General features: G+C 40.1%; 1 protein-coding gene across 5 annotated transcripts; it reads left to right on the top strand.

Moving 5' to 3' along the window:
* The first annotated feature begins 1892 nt into the window (after positions 1–1892).
* fbln5 (fibulin 5) lies at positions 1893–19404 on the top strand. 5 transcript variants are annotated; one of them, XM_028000783.1, is made up of 12 exons: positions 1893–2207; positions 2285–2337; positions 2455–2581; positions 2657–2705; positions 4728–5006; positions 11834–11956; positions 13858–13974; positions 14574–14690; positions 15829–15951; positions 16137–16263; positions 16378–16573; positions 18722–19404. In XM_028000783.1, the coding sequence occupies exons 2-12, from the start codon at positions 2312–2314 to the stop codon at positions 18881–18883; spliced, it is 1446 nt and encodes a 481-aa protein (XP_027856584.1). In that variant the 5' UTR covers positions 1893–2207; positions 2285–2311; the 3' UTR covers positions 18884–19404. The 5 variants fall into 5 exon arrangements, with proteins under 5 accessions (XP_027856584.1, XP_027856583.1, XP_027856582.1 ...); XM_028000781.1 differs by having other exon boundaries at positions 1896–2075; positions 2285–2355; XM_028000780.1 differs by having other exon boundaries at positions 1896–2207; positions 2285–2355.
* Positions 19405–19490: the final 86 nt, after the last annotated feature.

Genomic DNA, 19490 nt, shown 5'->3' with positions numbered 1-19490 from the left:
CTGTAGATGAGCTTTTTCTTGCAAACTGTTTCATAGAAAGGATTGACCTTTAACCTTAGAGTTGCAACAGGGTCTTCCAATGGCTACTTTCAGTAGTGTGATGAGTTCTCTGCAGTCAAACGACCTACAGCCACCACATGTGAACCTAACGGAGCATCTTTGGGATGTGGTGGAACAGGAGATCCTACACAGTCACAGAAGACTCCAGTCACTCCAGCATGTAAACAACTTAATAATAATATTAAATTGATCATTTATAAAATTTACCTTTTTAAAACCTTGATACTAGAAACCAATAGGGGTGTCAAGATACAACGTTGTCACTCCTGATACAATACCAATATTGCCTCTTTGTGCATTGGCTGATACTGATGTTGACGCAATACGATATCAGCACAAATAATGCATACTTCGCCGTCCTTCATATTACTTATTTTGTAGTGTGGAATGTTAGAAAAGGCTTGATTGGTTGATATTAGTCAGAGAACAACAGTGAACTCCAATAGGCCTGAGAACAGCTGACCTATTTATTATTAACCAAGGGGTCTGCATGTGGGATACAGGTGCTGTTGGATAGAAACCCTGGAGCGGACCACTTGCTGCAGCGGAGTGCTTCTATCCGCGTGTTTATATCGGAGACTTTAGTTGCAGGCCGATGTAATCAAATCTTTTTCTTTTTTTTAACTGATACCAGATCAATTTCCGACATCAGTATCAGATTCTGACACTAGCGTTGTGCAATATGGACTTGGTTTTATCACAATATTTCATAGTACTACTGTACAATAAAAGTGACTAAGAACAATTCATTATTACTTTGTTAGGCAACATTAGGCGACTGACAGAAATCATATCTCCATAAACAACCACTGCTCTTAAAAAACAAACCCATTCATAATATGTTTTTTTTTAGGATGTTAGTCACATGAAGTGTGATTTATACCACAGTTATTGCTTTTAATCATATTTTAACATGTATTGATACCGTCACAGAAAAAAAACCATTGTAAAACAGCAATACAGAGGTTTTTTTTTTTTTTTTTTTTTAAACGATTGCCTTTTATTGTGATAATAAATCAAAATGCTCATCGTGGTGAGAAATTTCACGATAAATGATAAACCGTACGATACATGCTCATCCGGACACTTATCGTTGATGGCCGTTTATCGCAGGTAAGTTGCGACAGGTAGGAAACGGACCTGTGCCTACCTGTTGAGATGTCCTGATATTGGTTGACATTTTTAACTAGATGTTTGAAAATCGCCAGAGTGAATTTAAAAGTAGTCCCCTTCCTTATTAAAAAACTTTCAGATTCATATCATTCTTTAGTTTTGTTATCAAGCTGTGTAACCCACCATTATTACATTAATTAATAAACCCGCTACTACTAGTTAGTAAGGGATCATTCGGAACTGAAGTACTACTAACTAGTAGTAGTACCCGATCTGAGAAATAATCTGATCTGCTGTTACTTGGTGACTTTCCAGACGTTTAAAGCACTAAATGCTTTTTTAAATTACGCAGACTGCATGAGGATCACCAGAAAGCCTTTGGGGAATCTCCTGTGAAGGCTACGAGTCTTAAGCAACGCCCCTTTATTTTTGCTATTCCTAGCAGATACATTTAAAGTTTGTGAAATGACAAACTGAGCTGTGAATGTATTCATGGCTGCGTGTTTATTTAAGAATTACGTCACAAGTAAAGAGCTTTCTCCTCTTTACTTCAAAACGGGCCGCTTGCTTTGAGGCCCGGGAGTGAGACCCGTCTCAGCTGTACATATGGTCCAGAAGTGGGCGTAGTAAGTGGCTGTTTAGTGTCACTGAACTCTGGTGTGTGTGCGTGTCCTGAGAAAACACACACACAGTCACCCCCACAGTGTGTGCTTTATGTCTTTCAGCTCGCGGACAGCACCGCGCTGAGCCTGTCGGGCTGCGCGCGCCCACCGCAGGGGGCTGGATCTCCTGATTGGATCCAGCTGTTGCTAAAAGTGCTCGGTGGGGGCCGTCACATCTGCATTGCTAAATGATCTGCGCGGCCCAGCGGTCCGAGCAGAAAACGGGACGGCGAAGTTGGGGTTTGTTTTGCTTTTTTTTTTTTCTTTTCTTTTCTTTCTTCGACCGAGGAAATTCCTGTAAGAGTTGGTCAATGTGCCGAAGCTTCAGCTCGATCACACAGTGGTTAATGAAAACCTGGTGTCGACTTTCGCGTAAGGGCGCATAGTTGGAGGGAGCCCCGCTGGGATTCGGGTTTTACGGGTCGTCTAAATCTTTCTTTTTTTTAAAGAGGGACTTCACCAGCAGCCATTAAACAATGCCGTTGGAAACGCTCGCGCTCAGGTTTTGTTCTTCTCTAAGGTTCGTCTCGTTTCTCCCCCCCCCCCAATCCAGCTGAAGCCTTTCTGCGTAGCGGGAGCCTCCGTTAATGCGGTTTCTCTGCCCTGTTTGTGTCAGCAGGCTATGCTTCTGTCGAGCTCCGGCCAGCTGTCCTCCAAAAGGCTTCACAAAACAAAAATTCCCCATTTGCAGAATGTTGGCCGCTCTGGTATTTACTCTGCTTTGCATCCAGTCAGCGCACGGACAGGTAACTCCGCTCACCTTGCTTCATTACGGTCTGAATCCGAGCCAAACGCTCACAGCTCCTCTCGTCTCTCCTCAGTCCTGTCCGTACGGCTTTGAATACAACCGGAATTTAGGACAATGTTCAGGTAAGTCGTTTTACATAAGTTGGCATTTAAAGAAAAATGGAAAATCACAAACTCTGATGTGTTTTAGGGATATAATTTAACCCAAATTAATGCTCGATTTATTGTAATTTGAATTTAATACAAACAAAAATCTGAAAAGTGTGGTGTGTATTTGTATGTTTGCAGTTACAACTCCCAAGTCTTCTGGAGTGTGTCCACTAAGTTGACACATTTATTCAGATTTGTTTTATTTTTTTACTTTATTTACCCTCTCTTATTAGCCAAACTGCTTAATTACAGTCAAAGTGGATATAGAGGTTGCTTCAAGCGTCAGTTTTGATGTCTAGACTTTGACTAGGCCAATCCAAGAGTTCAATTTATGTCTCATGAGATTCGGGCATCTTCAGGGATCAACACGCAACATCCGCAAACTAAATGTGGACTGAAAGCCTGGAGAATAATGGGGGGGAAATCCACTAAAAATACAAACGAAGGCTATAAAATATCGAATAAAAATAATAACTAAGAACAATTTGTTCAACATCTGTTCATGATTCTGGTAGCCTCAGGAATGCAGCTGAATTAAGCGAAGATGATCAGCTGCACAGACGTCTTCCAGAAGGAACTAAAAGTGTTGGTGGGGGGTCACACATGATTCCTCCAGCCTTGATCCCTCAGCAGCTGATGTAGACATCAGACATCCAGTCATCTTGCCAACTGTTTTGACTACTTTCATATCCAACCTTGAGCAGCTGGTGTATCACACCGGGGTAAGCTTGCTCAGGTCGCCCTCCATCTGTAAAAAGAAAGTGAAGGCTGGGAGGCCAAGTCCAGCTGCCTTCGGTTTCTTTCGGGAGACAGAGGCGTTGGTGGGATTTTCTCATGACAATGGGAAAATGGGAACGTGAAGTTCTCAACGAATCTTGATTTCATTTGAGCTACGTACTCTCCTTTGTTTTTTGGAAAATGAGTTGGAGAATCACACGTTTCCTGTATCCCATACACGTCTTAACAGGACTCTGTAGCTTTCATTCAACAATGTCTTTCCACCTGCTACTCTTCCATAAAGGATGAATTTGTAATTTCCGTAAACAGATTGGATCTCTGCTGCTCCTCCTGATTTACTATGGATGTTTTTGGGCTGCTTTTCTTGGATTTATAACCTAGTCCTGCTTTAAAATTCTCCACATCTTTAAGCCTGATGTGTCTGGAGCATTCCTTGGTCTTCGTTGACTAATACTTTCCAACAAACACCAGAGGCAAGAATCGGTGCACAGGGATAAATTTAAGATTAAGTCGCACCAAGTCGGGGTGGGCGATATGAACGTACAGTTTTATGCTCTGCGGTACTATTGTGTTGATAACAAAAATGACAGTCACAACTATTTGTTTGTATTTTGTTATCTTTTATTTTTGGCGGTAGCTTTGTGACTGATTGAATGGCACAGCCTTCAGAGCCCCACAAGCACAAGTCCTGCTCTAGACAAAAACACTCCCATTTGTAATGCGCTTAGGACAATAATCACATAAAGAAATGTTATTTTTTATAACTAAAATGCACACAGTAACTTCATTTAATCATATTTTTAAATTTATTTAGATTTATTAACACACCTTTTGTGGAACAAACACAGGGTAAAAATAATAATCCCGAAAATACGGACTGAATTGGAATTTATTGTGACAACAATAAATCAAAATCTTAACGAAATAAGAAATCTATCCCGATAAATGATAAACGATACAATAAATGATAAACGATACAATAAATGCCCACCCTTAACACCAAGACGGTTTCTGTTTACAAATTTTAAAAAGCTGCATTTTTCCTTTCCCGTTTATGAACGTGCTGCTTTACGTCGGCCTGGCGCGTAATATCCCATTAAAAACAGATCTCAGTTTGTGGTTGCATCATAAAATAACGCTCAAAAGTTCAAGGTGGAACAAATCTGTAGCCTGAAGATAAACTGGGTGGGCCACCGTCTCGCAGACGCGGGAGCTGCAGCAGGAATGTCCTCACCGCCGCTCCTCTCTGCCTTCCAGATGTGAACGAGTGCAGCTGGCCGCAACCGTGCCAAGGAGAGATGCTCTGCGTCAACCGGATCGGAGGCTACCAGTGCCTCTCCAGCGACTACTACGACCGGCCTTACAGACGGGTGAGCCCCGCCCAGCCTGAGCCGAGCTACCCGGAGCCCTCTGACAGAATCCCGGACACCTTCGCGCGGGCTCCCGCGAGAGCCGCGGAGCCGAGTTACCCCATTGTGAGCAATCCCGCGCTGTGCACCTTGGGGTACGCTCTGGCGGCGGACGGCACCTGCAACGGTGAGTAAACAGGCGAGCGGCTGTGCTCTCGGAGTTCAGACATGATGACAATTTCAAAAGAATGAAAGATAGGTGAAGTGGATGACTTGTGCAAGTCCTAGCAAGTGAAAAAATGTGATCACCTTTTGTTTTTTGTTTTTTTGAAGGAAAAATGTTTTATTTGATAGCCAAGTGTTTTGGCTTTGCAATTCATACCATTGGAAGAAAAAAAAATCTGATCAAGTAGTGTGTGGAAGCCACAATTAGTACAATTAGTTGCTGCACCTCCTCTGGCATTCGTGAACTCTTGAACTCTTTCACTGATGGCCAAACAATATTCATCAGTCAAACTCCAAACAGTCTCATAAAGCAGGTGGCTTCCCATTTCCATCATACATTTCCAATTATACAGAGAGACTCTTTGCTGGCTCACGGAGTTGATCTGCCTTTCCTGAAGAAAGTATTCATCACGATTTACTCGGTGGAAAGATGCTTTATCATCTCGAGAAAATAACCACCAAACCTCCCTCCGCTTTGGATTGATGGGAGGAGAAAAGTGTTAAAAGTCGTCACCTGTGCAAGGAGGAAACATTTGGCAGGATATCACATTTCTTGCACCGATTATAACACGCCACCTGAATCATGTCTTGCCCACAGAAGAGGTATATGTCTAGTGGCCAAGATGCTCAAACCTTTAGAAAGTGGTGGAGAAACTCTAGTAATAAGACTCAGGAAGGAAAAAGAAGTTGATTGTGACTGATATTATCATTATATTCAGGAACAGTATAGTGCAGCAATATGTTTTTTCAGATATCTGCTGCTTTACCTGACATGCAGCCCCACCTCAGCATCATCTCCTTGGGAATTATCTCTAAATCTAACTTTTATCTAAACAGGTAGCCCTGTTTTCTTCTACTTGTGAATGAGTGATGCTCTGGTCTGGCTTTGTCTTCACGAATCCACTTTTCCTTCAGCTAATTCCTTAGTTTCTTCCAAACACTTTCAGTTTTGTTTAATTTTCTTTTCTTTTGTACTTTCTGTTTTTGTCACATTACTCTGAATTTTATTGTATTGCCTTTATATATCTTTTGTGTTTGTCTGCGTGGACGTCTCCCTGTCGCCAGCCTTCCAACTTAATTTGGACTCCATGTTCACTTTCCATGTTGCAGCACTGGCTGCTCCTCTTTAGGTATTAGGCCCAGCGACTCCTAAATGTCTGCACGCCCTCTCTTCTAACTGAACAGTCATTTGCACTTTTTGTTCAAAACCCCCCCAAAAACCCCAGAAAAGCAACTGACTCCACCTGCACGTCTGCACAGTTGTCCTCCTCTTGCGGCTGGGTTACGATCTCTGCAGGAATCGGTTCTAACCCAGCACTCCGGCCTTCGCCCGCCATCCAAAAAACCACACATCTACATGTTGGGTGGTTTTGTTTCTCCTCAGTTGTGAGCGTGTGGGTGCACCCCACTTTTTCGATGATGCGCTGCTGGACATGGAGGAACACAAGCAAATAAAGAATTTATTTTTAAAGCAGTCTCCACAGAGGAGATCATAAACCTGTTGCACATACAAAACCCAGGAACTGAACATTTTAATAATGGCTAATTAAACTTAATAGTCATAAAAGAAAAATAATTACCCATGCAGGAGGTGATGGATGGGCAGAGAGTACTGATGCCAGTAGACAAATGCCAGACTGAAAAAATGAGTTTTTATCTGCTTGTTAATAAAACTGAGTGAAATAACAAAACACACAGAACTTTTCATCAGACCAAAAGGCTTGATCTTCAGTTTTTTATTTTATAAGGGGAAAAACCAACACATTTTGATTTTTATATGGACAGAACAGGAAACAAAACGTGTAGCTTGACGATACAAGTTTTATATTTGAGGAATTTTCTTTAAAATAAGGATTCTGAATTCAACGGGACAACAGTGTAAAGAAATCAAAACAAAACTCTGTGTGACTTGTAATTGTCTGAAACACTTTGCCCAGACAAGTGAGCGATGAATTTACACGAATCTAAGCTAAAAGAAACGGATCCACCCATGATTTCTTCATTTAGTTTCTGGGCCCAATAGGTCTCAGCTTAAATGGGGAAAAAAATAAAACAAAACAAGACCTTGATATGAATTTTAAAAGTGAGTCCATGATTACATCACAATCAAAAGTCACTCCCAATATCCAACACTCCACTTGTCTGATGTCAGAGTGTATTTCAGGTCTGTTATATGTTCTCACTGGGATTAAAAAGCCATCAAGCAGCCAGTCTCTTATCTGAGGTAGGCAGTCTGTCTTAATTTAGATAACTTAGCAACTCATACAACTGAATGGTGAGGGATGTTACTAAAAGACTGAGTAATACCAGCTACACAGAGTATAGAAAATAATAATGGACTGAGTACAGAGCCTTGGGGAACCCCAAAGCTTACAGAAGCCTTCACAGAGGAGTACTCTGAAAGCTTTACTCCTTGAAGAACTTCTTTCTTGTAAGTAGGAGAAAACACATTCACCCAACTCAAGCACAGACATATGCCCTTTGACCCCAACCCCCTCCCACACACACAAAAAAAAACCCAACTGACTGAAGACACTCAAGAAGTAACTATTCATCTTTTCCCCAACAGAAAATTAGTTTAATAATAATTATTAACCAGAGTACAGATCGACTGCTGACATGATGATCTGCCCCCGGGCAAGGCACTTCACCCAGAAGTTGCCGATCTGCTTATTGGTGCATGAACGTGTGTGAGTGAGTTCATGTATGAAAACACTATATCACTACTCATTATTGAATTTAAATTAGGTTATAAAGTAATAATAAACTGAAAATACATACACACACACTCACGCATAGACCTTCTATGGTATAATTTTACTCAAGCTGTTTAAAAATAGCCTCCTCAAAGTGCATTGGGATTTTTTAATTTTATTTTTTTTTACTGTCATTTAGGATAAATGGAACCCTGCAATGAGGTGAAAATATATACATAGAGTGCAGTTGTTTTCTCTTCTGAAAGAGAGCAAGAGAGCTGACTTCATGCACAAATATGGGCTGTTTGAATTTGGGGCGACTTGCCAGGGAATCTGCTCACGACCTTGTTTGGGTAAACCACTCCGCCAGGGGGCCAAAAGTGAGGTCATGTTCCCCCAAAATCTGCACCCAGGCCAGACTTGGACAACAAGCACGCCTCTGTGGGGACCACTCGTTACAAGTCCACACACACACACACACACACACTCCTGAAGGCTGTGTGCGCTGATGTAATCGGTTGCTGACTGATGGATGCCGTTGGGCAGAAATTGCACACGCGCTGCGACTTCCTGTCTGAATCTACGACAAAAACACGCCTTTGTCTTTCGCTAAGTGGACCTTTCTGCCACCGGTTTTTGCCAGTTTGTGCCGCTCTGCAAGAGAACAATGCAGCTTGTTAGGGATTTGGTTAGCCACAGTTTTACTATTCACATCTCAAAGTTTGGTTGCACTTTATTTGAAGAGGTGTTCATAAGACTGACATGAAACTGTCATAAACATGACACAACACCTGTTATGAACCTGAAGAAGTCTTCATGAATGTTTGTGACTGTTGTCATGAAGTGTCATTGGTAATTAATAAGACTTTTAATGCAAAGTTAAAATTGTTCATTGACTTTTAAAGCAAGTTTTAATGGGACTTTGCATTAAAAGTTTGTTTACTGAGTAATGCAAAGTTGACACTTTTAATGCAACTTTTAGTGCACCTTTGCGTTAAAAGTGTCATTATTTGCCAAATGCCACTTCATGTTGTAAACAACAAATAGATTAATTAATTGGATTTTCAACTACTTTGGCTGGGCGGTTCCAACACAAAAGTTAGAGGTTTTACTTATAGTTTACAGTCTAATCTGCAATATTCTCTAAATATATTTAGAGCAATATTCTATTGTAACTAGGTTAAATTTTCTCTCAGGATTGCTCTCTAGTTGACTCCATCCACCTTCCTGTTGCCTCTGACTAACTTCCTTGTGAGCCAAAGAAAAGTACACAGTCGTAATTAGAGTTTGCGACTTTAAGGAGTCTTTTCTTTCTTTTTTTGGTATTAGATGAGAGAAAAACCACTTCTGAATGAAACCAAGGATAAATCAGATTAGGAGATCATCCTGTCTTAGAAAAACTTGACACACTCGAACGTAACTCTGAAGAATTCGAATTAATATGAGTTGCAACAAAATTGAATTTCCTTTTGGGACCAATGATATTTTTGAGTTGAATTGTATGCGAGTCTATAGTTTATCAGAAAATGATCTTTTCTGTTTGCAGTCTTTAATTTAACTGTAAACACAGATTACTTTCAACGTTCTTTGTATAATTTGAGCAACATGTGCTTGCAGCTGCATTGTTTTTTGCATCCTTACTGCCCCCGAGTGTTGATATTCACCCCGTTTTGGCCCACAAGCTGACATATCTTCCTCCTGAGGGCATTTTCTTCTTCTTTTCTATATGCGACCAGTCTTCAGGCGTTTCAAGCTAATCCCCTTCTTCTCTGCAGCCAGGTCCGGCTGTCTGCAGCCACCCCACAGCTTGTGAGCAGCCCCCGAAACGGGACTATATAAGGAGCTGATCTGGAACGCTCTCGCAGGTGCCGGGTGTGTGTATGTCGACTACACATGTCTGGCACATGTAGGGTCTTTCAGAGTCTTGCTGCCAGCAGGTGCTGCTAGCTTTTGGCCGAGCGCTCTCGGGCCTCCGACCCCTCCTCTCCGGTCCAGGGGAGCAGGTAGAAAGCTCCCAAAGTAAGATCCCGTATGAAAACAGCCTGTAAAAACAAAAGGAGAAAAGACACCCACCACTTTCACTGCTGGTTTCCTAGAGATAGGTGACTTCACAGGCTGAGAACCACTGAAGTGTCATATCCTCATAAGGAAATGTGTCCATTATAAGGGCGTCACAGGAATTCAGCTTCAAATTTGAGATATCGCTTATCCCGACGAGAAACTATTGTATGCCTTACTCAAATATTAGCCTTTTCTTTTCCTTACACAGGGTGGTGAAAACCTGATTGCTTGAAAGATTTTATTTGATTTTTTTAATGGAAGATTGCTGATACGATCTCCGTGACGGCGTGGGAAAACATGCACGTCTCGTGGACGTGTAAAGTCCTAAACTGTGGCCACAGACTTCCCACGAGAGGGAAGGAGAGCTGCCAAATTACTAGAATGCAATCTGGGAACCAGAAGGAAATAGGAGTTTTATGCACCGCCATCTACTGGGAGGCAAGACCTCAGACATCCAGTTAAGTTTATTTGTGCAGCACTTTTTCAGCAGCAAGGCCGTTCAAAGTGCTTCACACCATAAACTTTTATGCTGTCACCAATTCTGAAGCAAGCAATAAGAGTTATATTTTCGTCAAATTCCATCAAATATGTTGATCCGTTTACTACTAACTGGAATGCAAATTTTGTGACAATGAACAATAAATCAATTAATCGCATGATAAATAAAAAATAAAAAAACTCAATCATTTTTATTTGCTTGATTTATCATTTTTCTCTTTTTACCAGAAACTGAATGATAAAAGTCTTCATTCTTGTGCTTTGAGCTCAACGACCCCTTTATTTTCAAAGATAATTTTGTTTACAAAGACTTCATAATTCATTTTATTAGTTGTTTTTTTTTATTTATTGTGGACATTTTAAATGTCTTCCAGTTCCAGTGTTTAATGTTCATTAGAATTTAAGGTTTACTGAGCTTTGAGAATCTGTTCTTGCATTATTGCACCTTTATTACTTGAAAACGGTCTCAAAGCAACAATATTATCGTTTATTGCAATAAGTTCAGGAAATATTTATCGTCCAGCTTGTTATTGTGACAGGCCTAGTTTTTAGCCTTGTTTTAAAGGATATCGGTGTTGCCAGAGACCTGCAGTTTTCTGGAAGTTTGTTCCAGATTTGTGGTGAATAGAAGCTGAATCCTGCTTCTCCATGTTTGGGTGGAAGGTCAAGTAAAACCTCTGCAGCTGCTAACAGGTCAGTTTTCTTGCAGTTTTGGCTTGGATTGCAGCTTAGTGATTGGATTTATTGTTATTTTCTGTGACGTGTTTCAGATATAACGCTTGGCAAAAATATTCACACCCGTTGAAATTTTTTCACGTTATCACAAACCTACATGTATTTTACCGAGGTTTTAATTGACAGACCTGCAGTAGATTGTTGAGAACAGGAAGAACGAGGTTGTGCAGTTAAATTTATTTATTTTTTGTTTACTTATAAACCAAAATTGGCATTTTCATTCATGCTCTTTTACTGTCCTTTTGCTAAATAAAACCCAGTGCAACCAGTTGCCTCCGGGAGTGACTACCCTGTAATTCCATCTTTATTATTAATTAATAATTCTAATAATAATTATTATTATTTATTAGGTACACCTTGCTCATGCTGGGTTGACCCGGTACTGACCTAGTTCTTCATGGCAGCATTAAAGGTTCTCCTCCACGTAACAAAGGCGTTGTGTTGTGCTGAGGTCTCACAGGAGTACAGTGAGCTCCTCATCGTCACTCTGGTGGGGTCGTAGTGACACGCCGCACTACTTTCTGTTGATCTGCCTATAAAATATGTTGCGGTATCTTGTTGTTGTAAAACGTGAGAGTGGAGATGAATACTTCTGCTGTGTGACATTGTACGTTCACCGAGTTTATGCTACAGAAATATGTGGGATTTTTATTTTTTTATTTATTTTTTTGCTAATACCGAAATGTGATGGTGTTTCATCCTTCATGTTTCAGCTTGATTTGAGGTTTTGCTGTTCTTAAAACTATTTCCTGTCTGCCTCGGCAGTTTCTGAGTCTCCCGCCACTTTTCTCTGTTCCAGACATTGACGAATGTGAGACGAACTCCCACCACTGTAACCCCACGCAGGTCTGCATCAACACCGCCGGCGGCTACACCTGCTCCTGCACCGAAGGCTATTGGCTCATAGCCGGACAGTGTCAAGGTGAGAGAGCTGCTGCTGCTGCTAATGTCATTCTGAAGCATCATTTTGTCAAAAAAAAAACTCCTCAAGGATGTGAACATACCAGCATACCAACATTTTTATGTTTAAATCTTTTTATTGTGCTTACATCGCTGCTTTCTTGTATTTTACAACAAAGTACATTGTGATATTTCTATGTAAAAATGGCAGTATAAGTAAAGTTTACTCATTAAACATTTAAAAAATAATCGCATCACTGTTGTCGGGCAACATTGCATGGGTTTTTGGATCTAATAAAAAGCTTTTATCAGTGGCAAGCTTTTGATATTGGCACCTACCCAGAGCAGCAGTAGAAGAGGGGCGTCATGAGCACCAGTTATTAAAAAAACCCATAATTTTTCTGCCTCAGTTGTGTGTTGACTTTTATGAACGCATGCACTATCAAAAGGGAGTTGGCGCCCCCTCCTGTGTTGAGTGGATGCATCCTGTATGCTGCTTGAGGAAGTGGGCTATCAGACCGGGCGAAGCATTTCCCCCACCTCTGAGAGCATTTCCTGGGTTTGATCGGTTTTTAAGAGCCACGCCGCGGTGGGGTCAGTCAAACTCATGATGTGAGAAACAACCTTGGAGTACGAAGTTGAAGCTTTCTCTGCAAACTCTCATATCGCCACCGTCCTAAAATAATGGCCAAACTCATTTTCATTTTGGGCCACATTAAAAATCTGAATGTTCTTAAAGGGCCGGTTGTGCCAGAATCTATTGATAAAAACCCGTTAGGTTGTTAAAACATCTACAAACATCTGTTTGTTTCTGCATTCACCAAGTGTCTCTTAAAATGAAATGATATTAAACATCTTTTCACACTGATCAGTCCATCCAGGATTTTGTTTTTGCAGGCTTAATTTATCTGATGTTAAATGTCACATTTCTTTAATTCGCCCTTTGTTTCTGGTCAATTTTGAGAAAAATTTGCAGTAAAATCAGAAACAAATGTGGGGATCTGTGGATTTTGCGTGTTTTCGTGAAAACCTGGAGGAACTTATTGATGTAACTTGGAGTCTAGAGGCCACATAAAAAGCTACGGCAGGCTGTCTATTTTATTTATTTTTTATTTTTTTGTTGCTAAAATTCCTTTTTCTTTCCCCAAATCATCTTGTCAAAAAAAAGACTTGCGCCATTATATTAGGAAGGTGAGGATATTAGTTGTTTTTTTCCCCTGACATCCAAAATGCAACCATTAAGAAAATCTTTAATCATTTAATCGGCAGCAGTTTATAACTACTAGCAGGCCTTCCCCCAGTGTATTATCAGCCTGGTGGGCCACCAGGCTTCAATTGTGCCCCACCAGGCTTAGCATTGCTTATTTATTTGTCTTTTTAATATGTTTGCATTTTTTTAAGACTTTATAGTCAGTGTTCAGGTAATAATTTTGCAATCTATTAATAACATATAATTATCAAGGGATATTTTCAAATTTCCTGTCAACTTTAAACATTTTTTAATTAAGAAACCTGCCGGGCCGCTGGATGAATGACTGACCTAGCACCCAATCATCGGGCTTAGCAGGTTTTCTGGGGAAAACCTTGTACTAGAACGTTTTCTCAAGATGTAAAACACGCATTAAAGCGTTTTGCTTATTTAAAATGGCTAATGTGACGAGTTAAAACAGTCAGAGTTGTCTTCATTGCAGAAATGCTACATTTATTTTAATCACCTCTGAGGGGGTGAAAATATCTAGGAATGATATTAAAGGCGTTAGTATTCTTCTGTAAGAGCAGCGCCCTCTGCAGGTTGTGTGAAGTAAAGCAGCTGCTTCTTAAGTATATGTTTTTGTATTTTATAACCAGCTTCTCTCCCTTTCTTTCTCTCTTTTTCTTTCTCTCTCTCTCTCTCTCCGTCTTTCTCTCTCTCCTTTGAGCCAGATATCGATGAGTGCCGCTATGGTTACTGCGAACAACTGTGTGCCAACGTCGCTGGCTCTTATTCCTGCTCGTGTAATCCCGGTTTCCTCCTTAATCCAGACAGCCGGACCTGTCAGGGTACGTGGATTTACAGGAACGCAGAGTCAAATCAATAAAGTTGATTTAAAAATTTGTCCAGTATGTTGTTTTTTTTAATGTTATTTTGGATGCCATAAATCAGAGCGCAGCTCCTGAAGCAGTTTAAAAAGACTTAATATTTTTTTTTTACCTTTTAAGCTCAGATGTGGGCCAAGATTCCTTCTCTGAAGACTTTAGAATAAATTATAGGCTCTCTAAATGTAAAACTGTACTTAAAGAAATTATTACCAGGTAATAGTATTGTTATTTATTTATTTTTTTTTAGGTTTTAAGTTCTCCACAAAGAATCAGCTTTGTTAAAAAACCCTGCAGAGAGCTATGGTGAAGAGAGAAAAGTCAGATAATCACATTCAACTGTACTTCTTAATTTAGATTTTTTTTTTTTTTTTTTGATGGCTGTTTTTTTCTTCGTTGTGATTTGTCGTCTTCGTGCAGCTCCACCTGTTAGACCTGAGCCGATAACCAGCCCCATAGTGTCCCTTCAGCTCCATGTTTAGCGGCGTCTCGTCAAGTAAACCCGGACTGGTAGAACCTGCCTCAAACCTTTAATATTCCTTCGTCCCCTTTGTGTCCACCAGATGTGAACGAATGTGACGAACGACCATGCGGTCACGGCTGTCTCAACACCTACGGCTCTTTCATGTGCAACTGCAACGAAGGATACGAACTGGCGTCCGACGGCACAACCTGTATCGGTGAGGATATTTCCAGTTCGCTGCTCTGAGGGTAGAATGTCTCCTAGTGGAGATGGTGCGTTCAGGGTGAGGTGCTGTGTTTGTTTTTCTTTTTTATGGAAGAAATACTATATTAGAATCGTACTTTTTTTTTTTTTTAAGACATTGAATTTCTATTATTTGATTGTTTTTTTTGGAGGGGAGATTTTTGCTGGCGAATTTTAAGTTAAAAACAAAATGCATATACAGATAAAGAGCCCACTGCGCTGAAGCCCATTGAAATATTCCACCAAATATGGATTCCTGAACTCTTCCCGAGTTAAAACATCAGTATTGTGGTTCCTAAATGAATATGAACTTGCTTTGTTTGCATTATGTGAGGCCTGAAAGCACTGCATCTTTTTTCTTATTTTGACCATTTCTCATTTTCTGTAAATAAAAACTAAATTTTTGCTTGGAGTTTCGGAGACATGTTGTCAGAAGTTCATAGAATGAAAGAGCAAAGTTCATTTTACTCAAACATGTACCTGTAAGTTAAATCACAGAAACTGGTCATTTTAAGTGGTCTAATTTTTTTCAGAGCACTGAATTGTTATAAATTCAGTGATTAAAAAAAAAGAAGTATGATTCTGAGACTAATTCTGATTAGTATAAACGTAGTTTTCCACCACACTTTCAGACCAGAAAGTGAAACTTTTACCTCACCTCGCTCAAGCATCTCCTTTTCTTATTTTTGTTCGCTTCATGGCTGCTGAAACCTCCGACATTTTTTTGAAAAGCGTCTTTCTTCCAGTCGCTCTTCCATGAAATCCACATTTGCAATCCTGTGAATCTCTGCAGCTCCTCCAGAGCTGCCACAGTCCTCTTGGGTGTTTCTCCGATTAATGCACTCTGCTGCAGCCTTCACAACAGAGCTGTGTTCATCCCGAGATTAAATTGGACACAGATGCTCTCCATCTACCACAACTGGCTCATCGAAACACGAGGACGTTTGAAAAAATTCAAATAGAGTTCAGAGTCTCCATTGCGTTCATGTGATGGACTGATGGAGTAGGACCGGAGCAGATGGACGAACTCCTTACAGACGCATCAAAGCCGCCATCTTCATCTCTCTGTGACGCTTTCTATTTGTCTGAATTATACCTTTTGTTTCACTTAGACCTGGATGAGTGCAGTTTCTCTGAGTTTCTGTGCCAGTTCAGATGCGTGAACACCCCCGGCTCGTTCTCCTGCATCTGCCCGCCCGGGTATTATTTATACGAGGACAGCCGGAGCTGTGAAGGTAAAGCTCGCTGCGGAGAACTAACCATATTGCAGTTTTCTCTTTTTGTTACGATGTAAATCCATCACTTTCTTCTTGATTTTATTTATTAATTTTTAAAAAATGCAAAGCTGTGATCTTGTTGATGCCTCGTTGCTGTGGTTCTGACTTCACTGACTCTGACTGTCGTGTGCTTGATTTCAAAGACGTCAATGAATGTGACACTGGTAACAACACCTGTACAACAGAACAAGTGTGTTTCAATTTCCAGGGAGGCTATACATGCCTGAATCCTTTACAGTGTCAGCCTCCTTACATCGCCGTTAGCGACAAGTGAGTTTTCTCGTCACCCTCTTATCACATCGTGGCAATGTAAAGGTTTTGAGTTGTTGTTGTAGAATCTAAAGGTTTATTTCTCTGAACCTCCTATGTCCCACCGCTCTGCAGCCAGTGCATGTGTTCAGCTGAGAACCCTGCCTGCAGGGACTTGGCTTTCACCGTTCTGTACCGACACATGGACTTGTCGTCGGGGCGCAGTGTGCCTGTCGACATCTTCCAGATGCAGGCCACCACGCGCTATCCCGGCGCCTTCTACATCTTCCAGATAAAGTCGGGCAACAGCGGACGGGAGTTTTACATGAGGGTGAGCACTCGGGAGTCCATGAACGGGAGATAGGATGCAGAGCGGGGCGGTCAGAGTGAGTTGACGTGCATGTAGAAAGAAGGAAAACACTGCCACCTGCAGAAACCGTGCCAACGGGTTACTCTTACCTTCAATCTGTATCAGCTTCACTGCTGAATCAGAAATGACAGGTTAGTGGTAAAACCTGCAGCCAAAATCTTTATGAATAAAATCAGGTTTGTTTTTTTTTATTTTAGCCTTTTATAACATTATTGGGCAAGTGTAATCATGTCAGGTCTGTCACAATATGTTTTGCTGGATGATAAATTGTCCCAGAAGTTATTGTGATAAACGATATTATCGCTGTTTTGAGACCTCTTTTTTTAATTAAACAGTAATGGTATAATAGTGCAAGAACACATAGTCAAATATCAATAAACTTTAATTCTAATGAACATTTAAAATAAACAGAAACAACAAATAAAATGAATTATGAATTCTCTGTAAACATAATTGTCCTAGTTGAGGCCATAGCAGCAGACTGGAGACTTTTATCATCCAAAGTTTAGTAGAAAGAGAGAAAAACAAACTTTGCAAATGCCAATAATTGAGCTCGTTTCAATTTATGCGATTCATTGATTCATTGCTTATTGCGACGAACTTAATTGTGCCTACAATTTTCTTTTTCATTGAATCAGAATTTGAGGCTAATGAACCCATTTTATATCTATGTCTAAAATGTGTAAATAAAAGGAGGATTTTAAATATTTTTAGAGTCTCAGATAAAACATTAGGTCTCTTAAAATGATTTTTCACTCGAGCTTCTTTCATAGGAACGTAGTTATAGATTACTTTCATAGGTATTTGATGCAACGCTGCTGATGAATGATTATCGAGAGTTCTCCAGTTGTTTAAGCTATTTAATTAGTCTAGGTATAGCAGAAAGACACTTGCAGCGTGTCGCCTCTAGATGGAGCAATTTACTCATGTCAGAGCTTTGCTTCGTTTTTTTTTTTGTTGTTGTTTTTTGTTGTTGTTTTTGTTAAATCGCTGAAACACATGGCGGGATTTTAAAGTAGGACAGTCTTTGTAAATGACAGTAACTAGTTGTGGTAATAATAGCTTTACCAGCACATTATTGTAAAGCTGAAGGAAAATGATACATGCTTTTCAAAGTGTCAGACCTATAAAACCTGAAAAGTGTGGCATCTTATTACTCTTTTTTTTCTCCTACAGTTTTGCATTGTGCATTAACGCAAGCCTGCTTTTTAAATTCTCTATAATTTAAAAAGCAGGCCTTTTTAAATTATAGACCTTCAGTTCAGTTCAATTATAATTGCCCCAGTGGGGATAAATTAGGTTTTTTTTTAGTTGAACTGAATGTAACTATCTGCACTCAATTTAATTTCAGTATTTGTTTAAAAAAGGGACTGAAACCAAAATACCAGCCACATTTTTACGATTTTTATAAGTAGCCATCTTCCTTTTTTCTGTTATTTTGTAATAATGAACAACTTAATGTTGAATAATGATTTTTCTGACGATTAATCAATTACTTAGATACATATAATTGACACATTCTACAGGTTTTATTTTTATTTAACCTTGTAAGCTTTTTTTAATACAATATTAGGAATAAGAAAATTAACATTTTATTGCTTAGAATACAATAATAGAGCTTTCCTTTAGTGAATTTGAACTCTGAAGTTAAAACTATGCCACTTGAGGAGTTTTGGGTAAAACATATACAGACAAAGGTGTTTCTATCTATATATGCAAAATGTCTATATATTTTGTACAGCTTTGGCTTTATTACTGCTCTAAATAAGTTTATTTAGTAAATGTTCTTTTTATGAGTCTGTATATTTCAGGTAATCGATTACAAAATTAGTTGCCGATTATTTCACAAATCGATTAATCACAATTAATTAGATTAATAATTTCTGCCCTAGTGTATTAAACCGATTGATCACAATTAATTTGATTAATCATTCCAGTCCTAGTGTGTTGTGATGAAATGTGATAAAAAGTAAAGTGGGTCATGAACACTATATAACAAGAAACAAGGCACAGAGTCAAGAGCTTCTCTTCCTGTAAGCCCAACCTGTCTGACTCTTTGCTTCCTGTGCATCAATCCTTACATTCCTCTCCTCTTTCTTCCCTTTGCAGCAAACCAGCAACGTGAGCGCCACCCTCGTCCTGACGCGGCCCATCAAAGGGCCGCAGGTGTTGGTGCTGGACCTGGAGATGGTCACGGTCAACAACGTCATCAACTTTCGAGGAAGCTCCATCATCAGGCTGACGATATACGTGTCGGAGCATCCGTTCTGAGAACCCACACGCAGCTGCACTCACATGTAACTGGTGTAATTCTTTTTGTTTGAGAATACTCTTTTCTTCTTTTTTTTTTTTTCTGTTCAAACACTTCCCGATAAAGACTCGGACAAGATCACCGGATGCGAAGGCATTCCTTTTGCCGGAACGTCCTCGGGTTTCCTGGATGCTGGATGCTTTTCCAGCTGCGGACACAGAGGAATATTTATAGTCTACAATTTCATACGTCCTCTTCTGCGACGGCGCGGCTCAGATTACTAATCGAGTATTGGTGTTTGTGCTCGGGGATCCCATCTCTTCACATTTAAGCTGAGAAAGCGACTGCCGTAGATGCCGTCATTTCATGCCTTACTGAAAGCAAGAAAAGCAGGTTGTCGGAACCGAAGAGTAAGCTACCTGTGTGTTTCCCGCCAAAGGGGGGAAAGGAAAAAAAAAAGTGTTTGAGATTATGTAACGAGCAGTCATTAATTAAAATATAGATCACAGATTCTTTTAGAACAATAAATGAGTTCATCACATCCTGGACTTTGTTTTCTAAAAGGTTTGCGTCTATCACAATGCGCACACACCGCAGGTCTTTAAGAGTTGTCTCATCAGCTGATGC

This window comes from Xiphophorus couchianus, chromosome 19 (genome assembly GCF_001444195.1).
Source record: "Xiphophorus couchianus chromosome 19, X_couchianus-1.0, whole genome shotgun sequence".
Lineage (NCBI taxonomy): Eukaryota > Metazoa > Chordata > Actinopteri > Cyprinodontiformes > Poeciliidae > Xiphophorus > Xiphophorus couchianus.
The sequence above is the reverse complement of the archived record's forward strand: the minus strand, read 5'-3'. Positions and strand labels throughout refer to the sequence as shown.

Bases quoted from the DNA above. Each gene is read 5' to 3' on its own strand.
- fbln5 (XM_028000781.1), top strand. From the start codon at position 2,312: ATGCCGTTGGAAACGCTCGCGCTCAGGTTTTGTTCTTCTCTAAG. The intron at 5,007-11,833 runs GTGAGTAAACAG...TCTCTGTTCCAG, and splicing joins GGCGGACGGCACCTGCAACG to ACATTGACGAATGTGAGACG. The intron at 15,952-16,136 runs GTAAAGCTCGCT...TTGATTTCAAAG, and splicing joins GGACAGCCGGAGCTGTGAAG to ACGTCAATGAATGTGACACT.